General features: G+C 55.9%; 2 protein-coding genes across 2 annotated transcripts in view; one reads left to right on the top strand and one right to left on the bottom strand.

Moving 5' to 3' along the window:
• The first annotated feature begins 1681 nt into the window (after positions 1-1681).
• OAZ2 (ornithine decarboxylase antizyme 2) lies at positions 1682-14480 on the top strand. Its single transcript, XM_039557825.1, is given in 6 exon segments — positions 1682-1821; positions 5020-5095; positions 5097-5177; positions 9852-10027; positions 11855-11940; positions 13730-14480. Coding segments are annotated over 6 exon segments (573 nt in total). The 5' UTR covers positions 1682-1801; the 3' UTR covers positions 13864-14480.
• Positions 14481-18109: 3629 nt separating this feature from the next.
• Positions 18110-20220, bottom strand: part of ZNF609 (zinc finger protein 609) — a 62819-nt gene continuing 60708 nt past the window's right edge. The window contains 6 exon segments of the mRNA XM_039557976.1: positions 18110-18201; positions 18352-18430; positions 18553-18597; positions 18600-18768; positions 19265-19440; positions 19600-19966. Coding sequence (XP_039413910.1) covers positions 18357-18430; positions 18553-18597; positions 18600-18768; positions 19265-19440; positions 19600-19966 — 831 coding nt within the window. The 3' untranslated portion in view covers positions 18110-18201; positions 18352-18356.

Raw genomic sequence — 20220 nt, 5'->3', positions numbered from 1 at the left:
GGAGGAAGGGGGAAAAGGCCATTTAATGGGCTCTGTTTGAACTCGGGCCCTGGCTGATGTCCAGCTTTCTGCAGAACAGCTGGTCCCTTCCTGCCGAGCAAGGGGCAGTGCCGCTGCATTGGGAACTGGGAAGCCCCAGCCCAGGGCTGCTTGTCAGAACCCAGAGCCCCGGAGGCTACGGGGGCATCGTACCTCAGGCTGCCCATGTGTCACCCAGGAGCCTGCACTGTCATTCAGAAGCTGCCTCTGCCATGCCAGGTGTGAGACCAGGTGGGTCAGCGTGAGATTATGCAGGGCTCCAACCCTGGGGGCTGGCATCCACAGGGACTCCAGAGCTTCTCTTCCAGAAGGCTGCTCAGTCCCTGACCCCATGTGAAGGCTCAGCACCCACCAAGCTCCCTGCAGAACTGAACCCCACAAGTTCTTCAATCTGCCTGGTTCTCCAGGAGTCTCATCTTTGGCTGTGTGACTGTTTTTCTCTTATGGATACACTGCTCACCAAAAGCCCCTGCAGAACCCTGGCATGGGCAGCTCCACATTCTGTTATCCTTGTGTTCATTCCATACTCCGGCTCCTACTTATCTGGGTTATAAGCCTGTTGCATCCCAGGCCACATTTTATGCACCAGCAACATACTTCAAGCAGGATACAGAATCATTGTGTCAGGGAACGGTTTGGGTTGGAAGGGACCTTAAACCCCATCTAGCTGCAACCCCTCTGCCATGGGCAGGGACACCTTCCGCTATCTCAGGCTGCTCCAAGCCCCGTCCAACCTGGGCTTGGACACTGCCAGGGATCCAGGGGCAGCCACAGCTGCTTTGGGCATCCTGTGCCAGGGCCTGCCCACCCTCACAGGGAGGAATCTCTTCCCAATCTCTTACCTCTCTGCACCAGTGGCTTCTTCTGTGTGGCTCCACCAGTGCTCGGCTGCTCATTCCTCGGCCCTATTCCCAAACCTCGTCTCCCACCACCTCCTCCCGTGTTCCTGCCTGGGCCTTGTCACTTCCCACAGCCCAGGCCACCGGCCTGGGGCTACCTGAGACCTGCCCCACAGGGGTGTGGGGGGAAAACGGGGAACCCGAGAAGAATTGGGAGCCTGAGGGGAAGACCGGGAGCCCGTGGGGAGAACCGGGACCCTGGAGATAACCGGGAGCCCGAGGAGAGCCGGGAGCCTGAGGGGATGACCGGGACCCTGTGGGTAACCGGGAGCCCGGGGACCACCGGGAGCCTGAGGGGATGACCGGGACCCTGTGGGTAACCGGGAGCCCGGGGACCACCGGGAGCCTGAGGGGATGACCGGGACCCTGTGGGTAACCGGGAGCCCGGGGACCACCGGGAGCCTGAGGGGATGACCGGGACCCTGTGGGTAACCGGGAGCCCGGGGACCACCGGGAGCCTGAGGGGATGACCGGGACCCTGTGGGTAACCGGGAGCCCGGGGACCACCGGGAGCCTCAGGCGCGCTCCCCTCACCCCCTCCAGGGCCGCAGGGGGCGCGCGCGCCCGCGCGGCTCGGTGACGTCACACACGCGGGGGGCGGTGCGAGGCGGGGGCGTGGCCGGGCGCGCGCTTTTGTTTGGGGCGGCGCGTGCCCGGGTTGCCCGCGCGCCGCGGGGCGGGGCCGGGGCCGGGGGCGGGGCCGGGGGCGGGGCCGGGCGCGCGCGGCGGGGGGGCGTGTCCGCGCGCGGGCCCGCGGGGTCAGTCGGAGCGCGGCGCCGAGCGGAGCGGAGCGGGGGCACAGCCGGGGCATAGCCGGGCACCAGCGCCAGCAGCGACCGCAGCCGCACCGGAGCGAGCCCAGGATGATAAACACCCAGGACAGGTGCGCGGCGCGCCCCCTGCTCTCCCTCGCTCCTCAGCGCGGCGGCGGCGGGCGGGCCCGGGGGCGCGGGCGGGCGCTGAGGCGGCGGGGAGGCCGCGGGACGTGGGGAGGCCGCTCCGCCTTTCTCCGTTTAAAATCCTCATCGAGGCGTCGCTTCCCCATTGAGGAACCTCCCGTGGGTGGGTCTGGGCTCGCCGGGGCCTGAGCACCTCTCTCAGAGCAGCCCTCGCCGCGGCGGGGTCCGAGCGCTCCCTCCCCGCACCCCCCGCACCTCTCTCTGCCTGCAGAAGGGTGGCTTTTCCGGGCAGGTTGGGTGCCAGCAGGCACGAACTTGCGGGATCTCTGTATTTTTCTCAGCTGACCGATTTATGTCGTGTGTCTGTTCCTTGTTTAGAGTCCCCAGAGTGTCATTTCCTGCGCCTCTGTCGCCGATAAGAGCCCAGAGGATGCGTATGAAGCAGCCTTGGTTCTTGGCCGCTGTCTGTGTGGGAGATGCTTGAGCTGTGCTGTGTTCATCAGATGGTTGTTTACAATTTACTCCTCAAATCGGGCTCCTGGATATGTGTCTAGCATTATTATTATTATTATTATTATTATTGTTATGCAGCTGCATCTCCAGTGCCTGTTTTGGGAAGGGGCAGAAAGGAAAACAAACAAAACAGTCATTTCTCCAACGTCAGGGGAGCCCTGTCGATTCTTCCATCTGGTCTAAGTGTTCAAAACAAATAAAATCCCCAAAACACAAGGAAATGTGCCGATTTTGACCCCCGATGTGCTGGTGGTAATCCCAGCCTGGCTCCGGGTGCCGGGGCTGCCTAGGAACAGCTGTGATGGGGTTTTGAAGTTGCCGAGCTGCCCTTTGCACTTCCCAGGGACAGGGCACGGGGTTGGGATCGCTGGGAGTTTAGGGAGTTAAAATTACACCCGCGGGATGAGAGTGTAACACCGGCCTCCAGCTCCCCTTTCGGGCAGGGCTCAGCCGAGCAGCTTTTACTGAGGAGTCTCTCCAGGGAAAGGCCTTGGTGATCTAAATGCATCTTAATTTCAACCAAGCTGCAGGAAAGCAGCTTCTCCGAGGAGGAGAGACATCAGAAGGGAGCACAAACCTAACTTGCAAGCAATAAGCAGGCCGCAGGGAGAGTTGCCGTTTGCACAAGGATGCATGAAGGGATCAGACGCTGCCGGGTGTTTGCATGAATTTCTTCCCAGGGAGCTGAAGCACAGCTGGAGAAAGCAAAAGCCCTTTTAATCTGTGCCCCACACGAACTCTCTCCCCTGAGGGTGCTGCTCTCAGAGCCCTTATCCTGGAGGGGATAGTGGTGGCATGCAGGGACCCTGATTTTGGAGGGGGAGAGTGGAGGTGTGTGGATTTGGGCCAGGACGTGCAGGCAGCAGCTGAAGGGGGCTGGTGTTTTGACTTCTGCATGTGCCAGAGGAAGTGAAACTGGGAAGTGTCTTGGGCTGCTTTGCATGAAAACTGCCTCTCTGTTTAATTTTTTTTTTTTCCCACAACTCCACTTCATTATCCAGCTTCTCGATGCCTTGGCCGCAAGTTGGAAAGAGCTATCAATAGTACATTGTTGGCTGGAGGGTAGAGGGAGGAGGGAAGGGAATAACAAAGCTGCCAACAGCTTTCTGGGGGTGGGGACGGCACAAAGTGCTTTGTCATCCTCTCGACATCCACTACTACTGAACACACACTGGCCCATTGATAGCCCGAGGCACACCAGGCAGCACAGAACACCGGGCTTTGCCCCCAGACGTCTCCTGGTATATTTAAACTGCCTTTTCTTCAAGAGGTCCCTGCTCTAGCACATGGGAATGCTGCCCCAGAGCCCCGTCTAGCGAACCTGGGGGAGGGAGTATGTGGAGGAAGAGTATTAGTGTTTCCTGTAGAAAGATGGTTTTGGTGGTAGGTGGTGAGCAGAGATCCGTGGCGAATTCTGCCTTGAGCATTCGTGAGTTAGGTTTTTGGCACTCAGAAATGCCAAATTTTAGTAGTTTGTTTGCAGCTGGCACAGGCAAGCTGCAAGGCCGGTGGATGGGGCTTGGAGCAACCTGGTGTAGTGGAAGATGTCCCTGCCCGTGGCAGGGGGTGGAACTGGATGGGCTTTAAGGTCCCTCCAGCCCAAACCAGTTTGATTCCGTGTTTTTAGGCATCTCAGGTGGTTCTGACAGTGCAGATCTTTACTTGGTGTTTGGATACTTAAGCCTGTCTGCCTCGTGGAGAGGGATTAGAGTGGAAAAACACTGCATTGAGAACAGCTCGAGTGAGAAGTTTCAGGGCAGACAGTGAGTTGTCAGTACAGCTGCAGAATTTATCCACTTTAGCCTCATTCCTCACTCCGTGCTCATGAAAACCCTCCCTCACCCCGTTGTTTTGGTGGTGCTTCCATAGCTTTGTGCCGGTGTGTTTCATAACGGGAGCACTGGGGAAGGACTGGTTTCCTTGCATGGCTTTTGCAGGCTGTGCTAGAGGAACATTGCTGAGCCTCAGCACAGAGCTCTTGTGGTGCTGAGAGAGGAACCAAGGCTCCAGAAGTAAAATAATTTGCTTTGATGAGCTTCCTAAAAGCTGGAGCAGGTATTAAAGCCTGTGTCCAAAGCGATCCTGGAAGACCGTGTGTAGGACTTCCAAACAAACTTGGAAACTGCAAGGGAAATGTGTTTTCTTGCTGTTCAAAGTAGCTCTGTGGGGTGAACTTGTATTTTTTAGGGTTGGGGTGGAGGATGCTTGCATGACATTTCGTGTGTGTGTGAAAACATCGCTGTGGACATTGTGGAGCGTGTTGAAGGCATTTGAAGAACCGATCCTTTCACTCCTCCTGGGTCTGAAAATGTGAAACTTAAACCTTCTCCTCCTGGGCCCTGTTGATCTATTTGTAGATATTTGTCTCTAGAAAATGTGTGCTCATCTGGTCATGTGTTCCCAGCCATCTGCTCCTGGCAGCCTTCCAGGCCTCCCTTATTAGCATGAGGTTGCTCAGCACTCTCTCTGGGTTCCTGGCTCCAGCCCCTCCTCCATTCCTAACAAAACACGCTGGGTTCTAGTGCCACTGGGGCAGGGGGTGGTTTCGATGTTGCCATCTGGGTGCTGTGGAGGAGCAGGGATACAAATGATTTGGGGCTTTGAGAAGCTGGAGCCTCTGAAATGTGATCCCTGCTAATGTAACCTGGTGCTCTCTCTTTTTCTTGCAGTAGTATTTTACCTTTGAGTAACTGTCCCCAGCTGCAGTGCTGCAGGCACATCGTTCCAGGGCCTCTGTGGTGCTCCTGATGCCCCTCACCCACTGTCGAAGATCCCCGGTGGGCGAGGGGGTGGCAGGGATCCTTCTCTTTCAGCTCTGATATATAAGGTGAGAAAGATTTAACATCTGTACATTGACTTGTACCTGTGTTACAACTGTGCTCAGTTTCTTTCGGAGTCTGATGGGAGTAAATGCAAAGAACTCCAAGATAATAAGTGGGAGAATAGGTAATTTTTCAGGGACTGAGCTGCAAGCAGGTCTCTCCTGCTTAAATATCACCTGTTTATTAAGAAATGAGAGACCATTGTGCAGCAGATCATTCACCAGCCTGTCCCCTGGGCCCTGCTGCAGCTATTGTACACAGAGCCCGCATTATCATAACATGAAAGGGCTTCTGAAATGTCTGGCAGCGAGAGGAAGCGGGAAGCAGAAAGGTGAAACACAGCAAGGGTAGGGCTGATAAGCGCCTTCCTGCGCCCTGGTCCGGAAGGTGAAGCTGTCGGGGCCTGGGAGCTGCCTGAACCGAGGTGCAGATGGGAGAGGCAGCCATGCAGCTCCCAGGCAGGGGTGCCTCTAGAACATGAGCACAGCCAGGGCAAGATCAGGAAGGCTTTGTGTCTGCAGGCTTGCAGCTCTCTCATTTTGTGTTCCTCTTCATTCCACGGGACCTTTCCTTTCGAATGAGGAGACCTGGCTGCTCCTTCCTGTAGAGTAATTGGCACTTGTGTGACTTGGCTCACATCTGTCTCCTTTCTGGGACAAGGGCTGCTCTTCCATTTAGATGAGGCAGCCTGAATTTATGCTCATCTTGCAAATTTGGCTGTTGAGCCAGGGGTGTTGTCACAGGCGTTAGACCTGATTTTTAATTAACCCGTGGGTGGCACACAGATGTTACATGATGAAAAGATACAGACTCTTTTGGGCCACAGCTCCAGAGTCTCCTCTTGGAGTTTCTGAGAGAATCACAGACCTCATGGTTGCTTTCAGAGTTACCTTTGGTGAATTTTCAGCACTTTTCTCACCCACTTCCCTTGCAAAATGTCAACCTCTGAGCCTCCGGTGACAAGATCCCATCAGTTTAATGCTCGAGGTGAACTGTCACAGATGTTTGGGGGGTACAGAGGGGTACAGACTCCAGAGAAGCAGCACAGTGGGCTTCCTGTCACAGAAAGAAGGTACAAAAATAGCTTCAAGAGGGCTCAGGACGAGTAGTTAATTCCCCTCTGGGTGGGAAATGGGAACTCCTGCCAGCCAGCTTTGCCAAGCCTCATGTGAGCACCAGGCAAGGCCCAGAGGCAGAAAATGGGCTCAGCATGGAGGAGGACGGTGGGAGGAATCATGGTTTGGTGACTTTGGAGTCTTTGATTCCAGTACAGCCGTGAACTTGCACAGATTTTGGCAGTGGTATGTAGGCAAGGGGCATGTCTTCCAGATAACTGCATCTCAGAAATATGGATGGAATTCTTCCTGGATTTATTGCTTGACAAAACTAGCAGAATCTATCAGAACATCAGCCCCTTCTGTAACAAAGGATCACGGAATTGTTTGGGTTGGAAAAACCCTCTAAGGTCATTGAGTCCAACTGTTCCACCAGCACTGCCATGTTCACCACTAACCCATGTCCCCAGGTGCCGAATCCACAGGGCTTTTAAATCCCTCCAGGGATGGTGACTCCAGCATTTCTCTGGGCAGCCTGTGCCAGGGCTGGACAGTTCTTTTGGAGAAAACATTCTCCCTAAGATGCAACCTCCCCTGGCCTGGAAATGGTTGAGGTCATTTCCTCTCATCCCATCCCTTGTTCCCTGGGAACAGAGCACAACTCCCACCTGGCTGCACCCTCCTGTCAGGGAGTTGTAGAGAGCAAGAATGTCCCCCATGAACCTTCTTTTCTCCAGGCTGAGCCCCCCCCCTGCTGCTCCTCATCAGACTTGTGCTCCAGACCCTTCCCCAACTCTGTTCCCTTCTCTGGACATGCTCCAGCCCCTCAACGTCTGTCTTGGAATGAGGGGCACAGAACTGACCCCAGGATTTGAGGTGTGTCAGACCTCAGAGGGGTTACAGGGCTCTGTCTGCCCCCTCGGTCACCCACTCAGTCTGGCAGTGCTGTAGTTACAGCAGCCTGAGCTTTCCAGCCAGCAGCCACCAGCATGACCTGGAAAGGCATCTGGATCCAGAAGCTTAAGTCCTTTTTCCAGCTGTATCAGCTGTTCCAGTCCCAGGGATGACCTTTCCGAGCACGCCTGCCTCTGCCGGCGCATGCAGCACTCGGGTACATCGCTGCTATAAATCGGGGCTCCCTGTAAGTGCTGGCATTTTTGTGTTAAGAGACTTAAAGCTCAGCCCTCCATCCGGGGAGCTCTGCTGGAGCTGGGAATGCCACAGTGCCCAGTGAGCAGCCGAGACATGCCCTGGCTGGCAGACTTGGCAGGAGGCTGCAGGTGTAGCACATGCCAGCAGCCGGTGCTTCCACGCCTTTCTCCAGCCACTTGGCCAGGGTGGATCATAACATCCTTCCTTCTGACCCTGCCAACACGCCAGGGCCTCCTCTTGTCCTTCCTGGGACATCTGAGGAGCAGAGCAGAGCTGGAGAATCTTGGGCTCAGTGAATTGGAAACAAGTGGAAGTTGGTCCTCGTGACTTTGTGTTGCTGAAACGGAGCCGGAGGGCTGGGGAGCCAGGGTTTGGGCAGCTGGGTAAAATTCAGTCTGGTGGCAGGGGATTTTGTCCACAGGAACATGGCAGGGGGATTCTGTGTGGGGATTTTTCCAGGGTGAACTAAAACCGAGTGCTTGTGTAAACAGGATTTTGCTTTGAGCAGCTTCCAAAGAATTCTGGGCTGCTGCTGCTGCTTCACAGGAGCAGCCCACAGAGCCCTTCTCTTCCCCGGCATCTCTTGTTTGGATGCCTAGAAATAAAGTGTCAGCTGCCCCAGCCAGGCTGTGTAAATGTAATTCCCACTGAACCGGGGGAACTGGTTCTGTTAATCCCTGTGGTCGTGCTGTCTTTGGCTCCTAGGCTGTCACAGGGGGGTTTCAGTGGAACAACCTCACTGGGTTTAGAGCACTGGACATAATTTCTGGTGACAAGGAGGTTCTGAACCAAATGGCTCAGAATGCTTTTCCCTTCCTGTGGCAGTGCCAGTCTTCCCACCCAAAGGCACACCTCCCATGTCAATCCCAGCCTGCTTTCCTTACCTTCCTCACCCGGTTTCAGTCTTGTGAGCATGGGAAAAGCACGATCTGTGAGCTTTTCTGGAGAGAAGGATGTTTCCTGGAACAGAAACACCTTCTACACTAAAACAACAGCTATAAAGGCTCCTGTGAAGTCACTGCTGAAGGATATGTACATAAGTCCCTTGGATTTGGTTTTTTTTAAGTACCTCTGTACTCAGCCCTGCCTCTCTCTGCTGGCTTCATCACAGCCACAGCCTGACCTCACTGGAGCAGCTCTCAGTGCATTTCTGGTGCATTCAGCCACTCAGACTTCCTTCAAACTCTGTGAATAAACTTATTTCCTACAGGATATTTATTCTGATGAAATGTAAACTTGTTTTTCAGCTCAGCTTTGTGGGCTTTCAATGAATGGCAGCTTCCTCTGCTCTGCTTTCCGAGGCCAGGCAGCTCCCACTTTGCACATGGTGTAACTTTGTCACCAGTGTGAATGTCCTCGGCGGCTTCTCTGTCATACAATAGTCAAACCAAGGGGCATCTATTTTAAGACACGAGGTAATAGGAATTAAAGCACTGGGACAGTGGCTGGAGGAGCCTGGAAAGGCTTGTAAGGAGCTGCTGAATTAATCATCCTGTTAAAATAAAATACTTGGAGGCTGGGCAGTTGCTCACCCAGTGACCCAGTGGAGTGAACCACTGCCCACCCACCTGCTGAGGAGGGAGGGACACAGGGCCCTGCAGGTGCTCTCATGACCTCGAGTATCTGCTTTACTTCTGCCCTTCAAAGCTGTGCAGATGCCTGTGAATGTGAGGGACAGGGACACACGAGCTGTCACCAGGCACAGGGGACGGTTCAGCTTCACTGCAGTTACAGCATTAACTCAGGGCTCTGCTGCTTTTGCTGGGGCTCTTTGCACTGGAACATGGAAATCATTACTGGGCAAGCCAAGTGCCTGCAGGAATTGTCTGAAGGAATAGAGCTTTAACCACGGAATTGTTTTCTAGGAACTGCTGAGCTGATCCCAAGTGATCTGCATGCTTGGCATTCTCATGGGGCAGAGCTGGGGAGGGACGTGTGTGTTTGTGGTCTCTGGAGAAGACCTCCTTACAAGCTTCACATCGGCTCTGGAATCTCCCTGCGCTCTGTGTTTCCCTCCCTTACACCAGGAGGCAAACCATTGGTTATAAAATCTGGGAAAGCAATTTGTGGTCACTCCTGGAACAGAAAGGCTGTGGTGGGGAATGGGGAGGCACCAAAACTGGTTGGGCTGCGGCAGCAGAAGCTCTGCCAGTGTGTTGGGTCCAGTTGTGTTCCTGGAAGGGCAGTTCATGAAGCACCACCAGATGTGGCTGGGGAGGCAGTGAGGGAGTGGAGTCTTCTACTCTGAAATTTAATATTATGTCAATATGTAACACTACATTCCCTTAACAGGAGAACACAGCTATAAATCACTCTGAGGGCTGAGAACTGTGTGGTGTGTCCCTGAGCCAGCAAAAAGGGAAGGGAAAATCATAATCCTCTTCTCAGTAAAACCCTAAGACCCTTCCTTTGCATTTGCTGTCTCCAGTTGTCCCCTGGCTGTGCAGGACTTTACATTTTTTATTTTCCCAGGATGAGAAGATCACTGTTAGCCAAGATGTCCCAGTGCACGAAGGGAAGCCTCACATTGTCCACTTCCAGTACAAGGTCACAGAGGTGAAGACCTCCTCCTGGGATGCAGTGCTCTCAAACCAGAGCCTCTTTGTGGAAATCCCTGATGGATTATTAGCTGATGGAAGCAAAGAAGGGTAAGTTCTAGATCCCAAAGGTGCAGCTGTGGCTCCTGTGGGGCAGGACTTCGCTTACATGGGTGATGGTGGACAGACACCCCATCCCTGGAAGTGTTCCAGGCTAGGCTGGATGGGGCTTGGAGCAGTATGGTCTAGTGGAAGGTGTCCCTGCCCATAGCAGGGGTTGGAACGAGATGAGTTTTAAGGTCCCTTCCAACCCAAACCGTCCTGGGATTCCAAGCTGTGTGCAGGGAGAATGGGCTGTGCAATGGCAGCTCTGTTCATGGTTTGTGCACATTCTGCTCCCTTGTCTGCAGAGTCCCCCATGGGAACATTTTCCCCCCAGTGGTAATTCCAGATGAGTTGCCATTTTTTGAGTCCCAACACTAATGAAAAACAAGCAATAAATGAGCAGAGTGAATCTTTGTATACTCTGCTACAGAAAGCCAACAAGATTCTCTCTGATATTTTATTATTTTTTCATTTTATTTTTCCGCTGGCCACTTGGCAAGCCTATCTTGGCTGGTTTTCCTCTCTTCCAGGGAAGAAAAAACCCCTCCATCCTATTGATGCTCTCCTCGTCAGTAGGTGGATCTGCTCTTGGAGCGCTGCCGCGCTGGCGCCGGGCTCTGCCAGCAGCTCTGATTTTTCTCTTGGCAGAATCCGCTCGTGTTCTGTCCAGACAGCTCTGCTCTGGGAAGTTTGGGTAAACGCAGCTTCCAGAGCAGCTCCTCCTGCCAAGTGCTGTGCCAGAGGTCTCCGCTGCAGCGTAGATGTGGCTTTGCTGGATTCCTCTGTGGAGCAATCCGCTCCGCCTAAATCTCCAAGCAGGCTTCAGCCCTCGGTGATACGAGCTAATTAAGGAAAAACCCACTGGTGTGCACCTTCAGGAAGTGGCAGTGTTGCTGCTGTCTCGCACTTGTCTCATTTGACTCTGAGTCCAGATAAATGTTTGTGTAATTTCTGCGGTTGGCCCGTAAATCTCTGGGCTCTCCCGGGAATGGGTCCTTCTGGGAGGGGATTTATTTGCCAGTGTCATTGTGACTTAAAGCACAATTTTGTCAGGTTATTTTTAGCTGGGTGAAACAGCCGAGGAGAGGCCATAATTAAAGTAGTTCATTAACATATTAACAGAACCCTTGCAAATTTAATCTCCTGCGCTGCTGTGCTGACGGCTGGTTAATGAGATGTGGAGTGAAGGCCTGTTTGTCACTGCTCTGGCAGCGCCAGTGGTTACAAGTGACAGCAGTTGCTCCGTGTGCCACCCCGGAGGCTCGCAGAGGGGTTACTGCAGCACCGCTTCCATCAAGAGGTGGCAGAAATAATCCAGCTGGAAAGGCAGGAAGCGAGGATTCAGGGGGCAGCAGCTGTGCCAGGCAGCCGATGCGCTCAGGAAATGGCTTTGCCTGCGCACACATTCTCTGGGGATGGTTGGCTCTCCTTTTCTGCCTGCCATGAGCTCGGTTCTGGGCGGTTTTCCTTCCCAGAAAGCACAGAACTCCCAGATCCCCCCTGTGCATTGTCAGGGAATGCAGCCTGGCCTGGGAGCAGCTGCGATATTCCGCTTCCTGCCTACGAAGGCTTCAGTCCCAAAGCACCACGGGTGGGGAGGGTGTTTGTGGCTGTGAGGACAGGGACTTGTCGTGACTCGGAGCAAGGACAGCTCTTGAATCTGCAGGGCAGGAAGCCCATTGTTTCAGCACCCATTGTTCGCTGGAAGGGGGCTGTAAACAATCTTTGTGTCTGAAAACATCCAAACAGTTGATAATTCGATAATGCTCAGAGGCTTCCTCAGGACAGGACTTCCCAGAGCTGATGTCCTTTTGTCTTCCCCCTCCTTGGCAGGTTGTCAGCACTGCTGGAGTTTGCTGAAGAAAAAATGAAAGTCAACTATGTCTTCATCTGCTTCAGAAAAAGCAGAGAAGATCGAGGTGAGGGCTGGCCCGCGCTCAGGTTTGCTCCTGACATCCCACACGGTGCTGCTGAACCTGTAAAGAAACTTGGTAATCCCAGGGCAAGACCCACAGGACCCTCCTAGTGCAGGGGTTGTTATGTGCCTAATTCTTAGAGGAATAGTTTCCTGTGGAGGAAATAAGCCCTTTTTGGAGGGTAAGGGTGAAGGGAGTGTTGTGGTTTCTCCAGCAGGTCTGCTGGGTAGGGCTTGGAGCACCTGGTCTAGTGGAAGTTGTCCCTGCCCATGGCAGTGGGGTGGAACTCCATGAGCTTTAAGTCCCTTCCAGCCCAAACCAATCTGGGATTCCATGATAAGACCTGGTTTGGTGCCCTGCCATTAAATACTCTGGTGCAAAAAGCTGCTCCTGAATGATTTGGGGGGTTTTCTCATCCAAAGTCAGTTAATATTCCCCTTTTGGTGAGCAGCGAAGTCTCTGTTTGGCACCAGGCTGCTCTGACCTGGAAGGTGAAACCAGGGAGGAGTTACTAGATGGAAAATAAGCACTTAGACCCTGTTGCCCTGAAATTCATCAGCTTTTTAAAGATCTCCTGGCACTTCTGTCCTTTCCAGGCTTACAGGTAATCCTGGCCCTGGCTCGAGATGCTTATGGCTTTGGGGGCTGCATTAGGATCTAAAGATAGACGTGTTGGGTGAGGGATTACAGCCGGGGGGGGCTGGGGACATGTCACTCTAAATCCCACCAGACTCGGGCTGTATCCTAGCGAGTAACTCCAACCCCAGTTCTAATTTTACTCTGCAGCTTCATGAGCTGCCCCGGCTTCTCTGAAATGAAGGCCCTTAGCAGAGCTAAGCTGAGCTGAGCCTAGGAAGATGTCATCATCCCATATTACCATGCCAGGAATAATTTCCAAATCAAGTCCTGGCTGTTATGTCACCACCAGCACTGGTTTGCGTAGGTGGCCCCCGCAGAGGCTGGGGACAGGGGACAGCCAATGCCAGGGGTTGTTGTAGGAATTCTGGAGGGCTCCAGATCCTGGGTCCTTGTCTATGCAGCTGAAATTCAGTGCTGCCAGAAAATACCTTCAGGAGCTCCTCTACATGGTCATTCAGTGTCCTGGAGCGGCTCGCCCGAGGGTGCCGCAGGAGTGGGACACTGCACCAGGGTGAGTGCCACAGGTCACGGGAAGCCATTGCTCCAGTGACACAGGCACAGCATCACAGAACCGTATCTGACAGCCCCGAGGTCTGGGGGCTTCTGGGCTGGCCCTGCTCTGAATCCCCACATATAACCCAAAGTGGCTTTCCTGAGGTCCCACCCCGGGCTGTGCAGAGCTGTCTGGAGTTTCCACTGAGCTCCAGGACCTCCTTATGGAGACAGCAAATGCCTCGTCCCTAAGCAGATCCCTCTTTGCTGCTCTCTGTCCTCTCTCGGCACTCTGGGGATGCTGGGGCAGGACAAAACGTGTGGGATGGCCACATGCGTCCTGGGAAAGCGGGGATGTGCACCTGGTGCAGGCAGACCACCAACCACTGCTGTTTCTCACGGGGGATAAAAGAAACATTGCAGGAGAAATATGGACAAAGCTGCTCAGCTGCACAGCTGAAATCCCTTCACACTTAGGAGCAGCTGCGATGAGCACAGGAGGAGACAAAAACCCCTGCTGGAGAGGGCTGTGCTTCTCTGCATTGGAGGCTCTGGATGCACTCATAGAGGGTGTCCCATGCACTTGGATGGATATTCATGGCTCAAGGGAGAGGTAAAGAGGATTATTCCTGGTGGTAACAGATTTCCTTCTCTTTGGTAGCTCCACTCCTGAAGACATTCAGCTTCTTGGGCTTTGAGATCGTGCGGCCTGGCCATCCCGCTGTCCCGTCACGGCCGGACGTGATGTTCATGGTGTACCCCCTGGATCAGAGCTCTTCCTCCGATGAAGAATAGCTGCAGAGGGGGACTCCAGCAGGACCCCAATTTGCTGTGGAGGGGAGAGGGGACCACCTCCTTTCCTGAGGAAAGGGAAGCCAAGCTTCTGTTGGACTGCAAGCGCATTTCTCATTGTTAGATTGGGCTGTGTATCCCCAGAGTTGACTCTCATTGAAGCGTGTTGCCTAGAGAACTATCTATCACACATGTAATCATCACTAGGAAAAGGAAGATGTTCATGAACTGGCATAGGAGCTCTTCCCATGCAGCTGCGTGGTGTGGGAGCCCTGGGGTCGGTACCACCTTCGGGACTCCTCCCGACCTGCGTCGGTGCCTCCTGCCCGCCCGGCGTGGGCTCAGCTGGGACACCTGTTCATTTCCCACTCAAGACCTTAAAAACGGCCTGGCTTGGTGTGGGGCACGTGCAGGAGACGCTCGAGTCTATCCTTTAACACTACATTAAACCCCCCATGCGTCTCCACTCCGATGCTGGTTTAACTGGTCTAACCTTTATTTTTCCCTTTTTTGAAAACTTCTTGCTCTTCCAGCTTTTGTTTTACGCAGTCTTAACCCTGTTCCATGTTCCCACTGCACTATCACGGCATTCAATAAAAGGGGCATTCAGATGAACTTCACACACCTGGGGCTGCTTATTTGGGAGGAGCAGTTTCCTGAGCTGCACGGTGATGGTTGCAGTGGTCCAAAGAGCCAAGAAAAGCTCCTGCCTTTACCCTCCGACCCGGGATGGGGCCGGAGCAACCCCAAGCCCTCACCTCTGCTCTTGTTCACCTTCCCACAGGGATGAGCTCGAGGCTCAAGATGCCACCAGTGGCTGTATCCAAAGGGCTGTGTGGGGGCAGGTGCTGGGATGCTCTCCCCATCCAGGAGCTTTTCTGGGAAGGGGCCATGGTGCCAGCAGTCGGTCGTGGCTCAGCCCAGCCCTGTCCCATGCCGGAGAAGGAGGTGCCCTGTCCCTGTGCTGTGGCACTGTATCCTGGCTGGCTCTGACAGGCTCCAGGGAAGGGGGATGTGCCCCAGGGCCGTGCCCGCGGCTCTTCCTGGCCTGGCTCCTTGTTGTGGGATTGCTCCTGTTGTGCTCTCGCCCTTCGACGAGGATTCTGTTGGAAGCTGGACCCGAGTCATTCCATATCCACCATGGTCAGTGTTTGGTTTGGGAGAGGTGGGGCTGGGATATGAATGTGTGTGAATAAATCATCTTAAAATTTGGGTCTCTTTTGCCCTCCTTCCCCTCCATGAAACCAAGGGGCCGAAAGGAGCTCTGCTCCCTCCAGCAGGGTATTAGACCCTCCATCAGTTTAAAATCAAGTGGGCTGTCCCCTGAAAGAGGAGCCCTCGGGAATGGGTGTTCCCTGGCTAAAACTGCTGAGTGCTGCTTCTGGCTTGAGAAGGGCGCAGTTTCATCCCTTCTTGTAGCTGGAGCTGCCCCGGCTCTGGCCCAGGGCTGGCCAGTGCCTCCTGGGCATCTCTGCATGTGCCGGCAGCCTGCTGCCACCCCATGGTGCTCCAGGCTGGCACATCGCACATGAGGGGATGGGAACCACTTTGCTCCTTCTCACTGGTAAAATTGACTGGAAAAGTGCAGGATTCTGGTCACAGGAGCTGGGGTGAGGCTGATCCGAGCTCTTTATTGTGCTGGAGATGCGGGGCTGTGCCACTGCATCTGCTTCTCTGACAGTCCCAAATCCTCTCCTGCCCTGCCTCAAGTAAAGGTGGGCAAATGTGGATTTCTCAGATCACCAAATGCATTCCGAAACACCCTCTGGAAAATCTGGAAGGTGCCTCTGACGTCCCTGGGTGCTGCCTCCCACACGGATCACCTCCGTGGCAAAGCTGGAGGAACCAAGCCCTGCCCTGTGACCGCCCTGTGCGCCCAGTACCTCCTCTGCCCTGGGGCCGTGGTGTAGGGCAGGGCCTTGGTGCCCAGGGGTTCAAGCCTGGGGGGTTCTGCCAGGTCTGAGTTCAGCTGCAGGCCCCGCCAGAGCCCTAAGTGCTGGGGCAGAGCTGGACCCAGGGGCGCAGGGCAAAAGCCTTGGATCAGTGAGCACCAGGAGCCTTCTCAGATGCCCAAGATGGGGGAACCCCCCCTCCCACCCCCAAAAGTCACTGGCCACAGTTTTTGGGGATAAAGGACCAGACTTGGGGGAACAGGAAGAAAAAGCCACCCTCACAGGTTTGTGATTGTCTCTTAAAAAGATTTATTCTCCCTCCTTGCCCAAATGTACAAAGGCAAGAAGAGTACAGTTTGTATATATATATATTTATATATATATATATAAAAAAACAAGGAACTTGGTAATAATGTACACTTTACAGAAGGGCAGAGTCAGGAAGACTGAAATGAAACCCAACACAGCAACGCCAATGGAAACGAGCTATAAACACCAACGGTCTGACACCGGGGCTGGGGGTGGCCCCGTGGGCAACAAGTGGCCCAGAGAACCCAGGAAATGTCAAACCTCAAACCTATTCTGCATCAACTGTTGTTTCATTTAACACCTAAAGGGAGACTCAACTGAGACCCAACTGGGAAGGTGGGGAGCAGCCCCCCGACCCCCTCCGACTGCCAGCAAAGCCTGTGGCACCCCCCAACACCCGCAGGCACTTCCTCTGCGCCGCTGGAGCCGCTGTGGGCCCCGGCCGTGCTGGGAGCCAGGCTGTGCCGGGCCGGCCGAGGCTGGAGGTAGGAGCAGCCAGGGGGACGCTCCTCCACGGCTGGGATGTGGGGCTCTCCAAAGCACTCCGGCCCTGCCAGTCCCCAGCCCCGTGGCTGCACGTGGCTCTGTGACGGGTGCGGGGTGGGTCCGTCACCCACCCTGTCCCTACGGAGTGTGCCGGGCCACGCGGCCCCATCTCCTTCCAAAGACAACGAAGAGTGGCAGAAAAGTGAGTCAAACAACAAGAGCAGGCCGGGGCCACCATGCTGCCAGCACCTGAACTGGGGCTGAGAGCAGCCAGTGCCTCCTTTCCAACTGGGTACAGTGGGATAGGGGAAGAAACGGGGAAAGAAAACAAAACCCAAAACAACAGCTTTCAAACAATTGCTTTTTACAGTATGTACAGAGCCCAGCGGGCAGAGCATCCCCGTACAGCGGCCCTCGGGGCCGGGTGCGACACGGACACACACAACCGAGACCGATGGCCCCCATGTCCCCCGGCTGGGCAGCGGGAGAGGCGGGGGCAGCAGGGGCGGCCCGGCCGCTGCGGGGCCGAGGTAGAGTGTCGGCCTGGGGAGAGAGAGCCGCTCTGGGGCGGGGGCAGAGGACCAGAAAGCCCCTGTCCTCGGAGCTGGGGAGCAGCCAGGAGTGGGGACCATCTTCCTCCAGGACCTGGTGCCCCCAGCCCTGGCACGAGGCTGGAGCGGGGACCAGCATGGCCCCACATGCCTCTGGCAGAACCTAAGTGTGCTTGTTCCTCACTGCGCCCTGCCTGCGGCCTGGGGAAGCCGCCCTAAAAGCAAAAGGTGGATGAAAAGGGGAGCCACAGCCCCCCACAGCAGGATGTGTTGCCCCAGGGTTTGGGGGGCACTTGCCATGGTAGTGGGGCAGAGGAGAGGCTGGGATTTGCAGAGTTGCAGCTCAGAAACCAAAGCAAAAGCCACGGGCAGGTCTGGACCATGCACGGCCTGGGGGGCCCTGGCAGCCTGTGCCCTGCTGCCCCCAGCCCCACAGAGCCCCAGCCCCCATGGGCAGAGGCTGCTTTGCCAGAGCCAAGAGCTTCCCCACCCCCACTCTGACCATCGACCATGTGTTGGCAGATCAGGCACAGAGTTGTGGGTGCTGTGGGGTGCAGGACCAGATGAGGGACTGGGAGAGCCCCACAGCTGCCTCCAGCCAGGCTGCTACCCGCCCGCCCAGCTTGCACCAGCCCCCCGACACCTGCCGAGGCTCCGTGAGCCAGTCCTTGCTTCCTTTCCTGAGACTGTGGCCACACGGCAGGCTCAGCCCCGTGTTCCAAGTCCCCGCCTGCCCCCAGTCCTGTCGTGAAGCAGCAGCTCGCAGAGACACGGCAGGGTCCCAAATTCATCGAGAAACCTCAGTGCTTCTGTTTCCTCTTCATATGCACCAGGCAGGTGAGTCGCCTCCAACCTGAGCGCTGGTGCCCAGTAGAATAAATATATCCGCAGGTACCAGCTCATCCACTCACCAGAGAGGGGTGTGGTGGGGAGTCAGTGTGTGTCCGACGGGGGAGAAGACAGAGTCTGCCTCGGATCACGGCAGGAACGTCAAGCAGTACAAATTAACACCATTCAACTGATGTCTAAAGGAGTCTCCAGCGCTTCCCCATGTGAGCCAGTCACACGTCTTGTACAGCCCAGGAATCCTGGCGTGTCACATCCTGCCATGACCCAAGGGCAAGTCAGCTCCCGCGAGCCCCGAGGCCACGGGCAAACCCTAAACCCTCGAGGGCACCCGTGAGCACCCGGCCCAGCCACCTTCGGCCCAGCCCAGCCGCCCACGCGGAGGTGCAGCGGGAGCAGAGCCTTACCGTTCTCACCTCCGGGGAGGTGGGTATAGGGAGGGAGTGGAGCCTTGCTGGCTGGCAACGATGGCTGTGGAGGAGAGACCTGGGGGGGAGAAGAGGTGTCAGGAGCTGGCAGACAGGGCCGGGCACCTCGCCGGGGACAGTGTGAGGGTCCCACAGCCCAAGGGCAGGTGCAGCTCCCCCCCAGCCCAGCCCCGCTCTCACCTGTTGCATAGGGCAGGTTGTACTGTGCTGGCAGCAGCGAGTACCGAGGTGGTGGTGGTGGTGATGCGTGGAGAGCAGGCGCTGGGAGGGCGACGTGCGGGGCCGGTCGCCGCTCCTCTCCCCCGCGCCGGCTCCCCCGACGCTGCTGCAGCTCCCGCTGCCCCCCACCACCCCACAGCCGCCGCGGTCCCGCTCCTGAGACGTCTTCTCGCTTATCTGGAGAGGGGAAAGCAGACACATGCTGAGGGACATGACCAGCTACCCCGGGGCACACGCCAGGATATTCCCTCTGCCTTTGCCCAAAAAGCTCCCATGATACTGATGGGAAGTGGTGGGACAGCCAAGAGCCTGTGGAGAACACAGGGCCTGTTTGAGGACAACTCTTTCCTCACTGTGTCCAAGCTCTGTCTCCCAGCTCAGCCCAGGAGGAGCCATGGGATGGAGACAGCCCCCACATCCCACCTGCCAGCTCCAGGGCTGAGGACAAGTGTCACCTGGTTGCTGCAGGGCCTGGAGAAGCCCCAGTGCTGGGGCACAGGTTTGGCTGGTCCATCCCAAAGGCTTTGTAATGTTGGGCTACTCCACAGCTGCAGGTCCCCCACAGCAGCAGAAATAGCAAAACCACACGGCAAGCGGAGCTGCTCCCACCTCATTACAGGATGCAGGGACTATCCCACAGAGCTGGGCAAAGCCAGCACCCTCTGATCCTCACCGTGGGTGATTTGCTCTTGTAGTGGCTGGCGTGCTGCTGCAGGATGTCCAGGGCCTTGGACTCCGAGCTGGATTTACAGCTCACACTGGGGCTGGCTCGGGACTTGTCGCTGTCATCGCTGCCGGACGCCTTGCTCCCGTACGGAGAGAAGGAATAGCTGGAGGGTAGGTATGACCCTGGGGGGAGAAGAGCAGTCAGGGCACCAGGAGTGTTCGGGCAGCACAGTGGGAGCATGGGGCTCTGTATGTCTGTGAGAGGATGTCCCACAGCCATCCCCCACCCTGGGAGCAGGGACAGCCGGGAACAGACACCCCTTGAAGGGCCTGGCTCCCTACCTGGGTAATTCTGCATCATGACGGTGGGCATGGCGCGGTAGCTGGGGTGGTTGGGGTCGTACGACTGGCTGTAGGAGTAGCCGTGCATGTAGGGGATGTAGGACTGATGCTGCGTGAGGGGTGAGGACACGGGGACGTGGACACTGGGCCTGGGGTCCTTCCCCACCATGCGAGCCTCCTCAGTGGGGGTCAGCTTGCACTCGGAGCTGGTGCTCTCCTTCCCGTCCTCCTTGGACGAGGCTTCTTTGCTTCGACTTCTTTCTTCCTTCAACTTTCGGTCCCTCTCCTCTTTCCACCGCTCATCCTCCGTCTTGATGTCTGAGTACTTTGCCGGGTACACGTAGGTCCACATCCGCGGCTCAGCTTCCTGCAAGAACAGCCAACCATCAGAACAGCTGCCTCGCCCTGGCCCTGCCTGTTCCAAAACCAGCCTGCGTTTGGAGGAGATTGGTGAACCCCACTCCCCAGGGCTCTCCTTGGCCCATCCATGGGTTTTGTTTCCTCAGCCCATCTGTGGCCTCCACTTCCTGCAAGAACAGCCAACCACCAGAGCAGATGCCTCCCCACAGCCCCATCTGTCCCAAGCTGGGTTTGGAGGAGACCAGCAAACACCACCCCCCT

This window comes from Corvus cornix, chromosome 10 (genome assembly GCF_000738735.6).
Source record: "Corvus cornix cornix isolate S_Up_H32 chromosome 10, ASM73873v5, whole genome shotgun sequence".
Taxonomy (NCBI): domain Eukaryota; kingdom Metazoa; phylum Chordata; class Aves; order Passeriformes; family Corvidae; genus Corvus; species Corvus cornix.
This window is presented reverse-complemented; position numbering and strand designations above follow the sequence as displayed.